Genomic DNA, 3,882 nt, shown 5'->3' on the forward strand with positions numbered 1-3,882 from the left:
TTGAGGCCCTTTATAGCTTGCTGTTCGGTGTGAGCCAAGGCTCCGTGTTGAAGGCCGTACTTTGACCTATAATGGTTTACTTTCACAAATTGTGACTTGGATGGAGAGTTGTCTCATTGGCACTCATACAACCTCTTCTTATATCTACCAACTCCCTCTCAGCGCCAGGAAGATCAGGCGTAATACCGTCCATGTGACCACTTTTCAATGCTGAACAGGACTGATCTACTGCGCATGTGCGTGTTATATAAACAATGAATATACGAAACGTCAACAAACGTTCCTGTAATAAAGGTTCTTCAAGTAGACCAGGTTACATCGAGGTTACCCTAATATTCCTTATATTATAAATCTGGTGTTTTACAGTTATACATGTATGTTAATACATATCTGAAAACTGACAGTAAACTTGCTTGTACTTCACATGTATGAAAATTCCAGACGAGATACAAAAAAATATTTGAAAAATGAACATTAATTTGCACTGTTATTTCTGTATTAAGTGGAGTTTCCTTTGTTTAGGTAAAAAATAAATTAACCAGCCAACAATGACATGATTAAAGTTTCGATTAAGCATTAAGGAAGAAATTCATTATTTAACCCATTCAAAAGTTGTCACATATTAACAGGAAGTATTTACGAATCCAAATATAGTTGAATAATTGATACGATCGTTAATAGTGCATATCAGTATTAACACTGCCTATATATGTCTATTGGAAAACTGTTTTAAGTCAATACCACCATTTAAAGAAAACATCAGTAAGTAGTCTCTATATTTACTTAATTTGTATGATAATCTTCACATGAAGTCTGTGTATAGAGTCTGGAATGTGTATCTGATTTTCAATGTAACGAAATTTAAAATCATAAAAGATAAAAGCAGGAACTCGTAGATGGGTGGGTGTTTAATACATCACCGGAACATGATCATATTAAAGGTTTCTTTATTATAGAAAACATTCATTTGTTACGGTATCAAACATTTATGTAGCGTCTGGTAAGCATGTAATTTTCATTTCTATTAAAACCTGTCAATACGATAATTATGTGACTACTTCGACTACTCGTGGCCCCGACATGACAAAATGTGAATCAATTCAAACGAGAAAACTAACGGCCTAATTCATACCAAAATAATAGACGAAAAAAAAACATGACAGACATGAACCAAAGATACCCATTGAATTACAGGCTCCTTACTTGAGACAAGCACATAAAGAATGTTGCGGGGTTATACATATTTGTGAGTATTCAATCGTCCCCCCTAACCTCGGTAAATGGTGTAACAGCACAACAAAAAAACAAAGTATAAAATCAGTTCCAATTGGCTTAACTTAAAAGAACGGAACGAGGATCATAAAAACAATAGACACAAAGCACCGAAATAAGAGTATGCGACGTTACTGAAATTAAGTTCAAAGCCAATTAAAACTAATACATATATCATGTTCTCTCAGACTTAGGTATCAATCAGTACACATCCAACTGATTTAGTGCAAATACATCATCAACAGTGTGAAAAATGCATGACCTGTATATAAGCGAACACATTACCACTTTGCAGAAATACCTGTCAGCAGAGAGAGAGAGAGAGAGAGAGAGAGAGAGAGAGAGAGAGAGAGGGAGATTATAAATATTTTAAATGCAAATGATCATGTGGTTTATTTGTTTTTATTTTAAGAAGTTAATATCAGAAATGACTCCTTTCAAAAGACTGTTCAGAGCTATTTTTGTGCTGCCATTTTCTGCTGGAGACCCAAAGAATCAGTACCTAAATGGAGTAGTCACTCATGATGGAAGTGTGTCTGGTGTAGTGTTTCTTGTTAGTGTAGTTGTTATTCTTTGTGAAATATTATTAATTGGATCATTTGGTACAGAGCAGGATTCTACTTTTCTATTTGTACTAACGATGGAAGTTACCTCTGGCCTTGCTATATTGATTTGCATAATTCTGTTAATTTATGCATCATTGAAACCAGATATACTAGAGGTAAACGATTGCTGGGATGTTAGTAACAACATTATGATGAGGTTTCTGTGGCTGTTTACTTTAGCTTGTTTGTCATACAGTTGTATTTTCATTGCATACCATGTTGACTGTCTTATAAATAACTATCCAATCGACGATATCCAAAATCGTATTCTTTGCGACGTTTTTTTATTCACTTACAGATTAGTCCAAACAGGATTTTTAACATACTTTTCACAAAGAGTGTTTGTGAGTAAACTCAGATTTTATTACGGATTACTTGTCTTATTTTTAATTAACATAACAGTAATTGTCATAGACTTTGCGCACTCGGTCCGTGACGTCAAAGACTTTACCATAAATGCAACACAAATTGCAAAACCAAATACATGTGCAAGCAATTCCTCTATTAGTTCAATCTTGCGTAAGGTAGAAGATTTCTTGGAACCCGCTGGACTTGAATATTCTCTATTGACTATTTTATTCATAACACAACTATGGCCGAAGAAGAAAACAATTTCTAAAAACAGCAATCCACCGTCTTACATTCGAGATAGTGTAAATGCTGGGGAATATGAACCGTTAGTCTGTAGAAATGAGAACGAATCCATTTATGATCAAATTCCAAAAAATACGAATTCCGAAAATCATAAACGGAGGACTTGGATATTTGCAAATATTGCGTTTCCCGTTCTTATTTCAATACCAAGCACTATTTATCTGATTCTGAAAATCAACGCTTCAAAAGATGAATCAATAGAAAACGGATTAAACATCTTTAACGGATTTCAAGTGACAATACTTTTGTTTGTTTTAGTCAAATGTTTTTACTTACTCCAGTCGGAATGCAAACCGACCAAAGAGGAAAGCCATTTTACATCTAAAGACTATCTTATTCTTGTCAGTTTTGTTGGATCGTTAAGTTTATATACAATGAGATTAATTCCATACATATTACTCGTACATACAGATACTCAAAATCCAGCTAAAACATATACTTATGTTATCACGATTATGGGTATTTATTTTCAAACTGTTTTCCTATTCCAAATGAAAAACTATGGAAAGGGGGAAATCCAGTCATCGTGGATATCAATAGAGTATACTTGCCTGTTTATGTCCGTAGTCAACTTTATGATCTGGGCAGAGGATTCATTTATAGCCGCCCAGTGGGTTTTTGCAAATGACGCGCCTACCATTTTCTATGGTAAAATGGTATGGGTAACATATTTTACTTTGCTTTTCCCTTTTGTTATTTTTTACCGATTTAAATGTTTCGTGGCATTTTATGGCTTGTATCACAGACTGTCAAACTAAGAGTTAAAATTAAATTAAAGTACCAAGTGTTATTACATTAAATGTAATTGTTGATATGAATTATTGCAATAATACAAACTGAGGTAATCTTTATCCGCACTATGGATATCCGATGGTCGCCGCCAGAACCTCCATTTTATAAAACTTTTAATATACGGATAAACGATCCTAAAAAATAAATATTATTGCACAAAAGTACGATGAAAGGTAATATTTTGCTCTTATATTGCAAAACACGCAGTAAGATAAGTCAATCCTTTCAAAGCTGTGCCTATGTGATTGATTACACTTTAGATGAGTTAACATTAGTGTGGTGCATTTTTGTATGTGACTGTGACTTCATCATCATTTCATAATTAATAAACATATTTGAATGAAACATTTATCGTACGTTTCTTATGTTAATTTTGGTAAAATTATGACCACCAGTCTGACAATGTACACTAAAGGATAGTTGACTCAAATCAAATTTGAACGAGACATGATATATTACAATGTAGTTAGTTTATTTTTTGCTAAAGCGCATCTCTATATAAATGGCAATATCTTAAATACTAGTAAGTGAAATTCGCGAATTTGCGAATCTCGTTAGA

General features: G+C 33.5%; 1 protein-coding gene across 1 annotated transcript; it reads left to right on the plus strand.

Moving 5' to 3' along the window:
* Positions 1–488: 488 nt before the first annotated feature.
* Positions 489–3,668, plus strand: LOC127709808 (uncharacterized). The gene is made up of 2 exons (XM_052215458.1): positions 489–762; positions 1,685–3,668. The coding sequence occupies exon 2, from the start codon at positions 1,700–1,702 to the stop codon at positions 3,287–3,289; it is 1,590 nt and encodes a 529-aa protein (XP_052071418.1). The 5' UTR covers positions 489–762; positions 1,685–1,699; the 3' UTR covers positions 3,290–3,668.
* Positions 3,669–3,882: the final 214 nt, after the last annotated feature.

This window comes from Mytilus californianus, unplaced genomic scaffold (genome assembly GCF_021869535.1).
Source record: "Mytilus californianus isolate M0D057914Y unplaced genomic scaffold, xbMytCali1.0.p SCAF_7, whole genome shotgun sequence".
Lineage (NCBI taxonomy): Eukaryota > Metazoa > Mollusca > Bivalvia > Mytilida > Mytilidae > Mytilus > Mytilus californianus.

Excerpts from the sequence above, each read along its gene's own strand:
- LOC127709808 (XM_052215458.1), top strand. The coding sequence starts at position 1,700 with ATGACTCCTTTCAAAAGACTGTTCAGAGCTATTTTTGTGCTGCCATTT.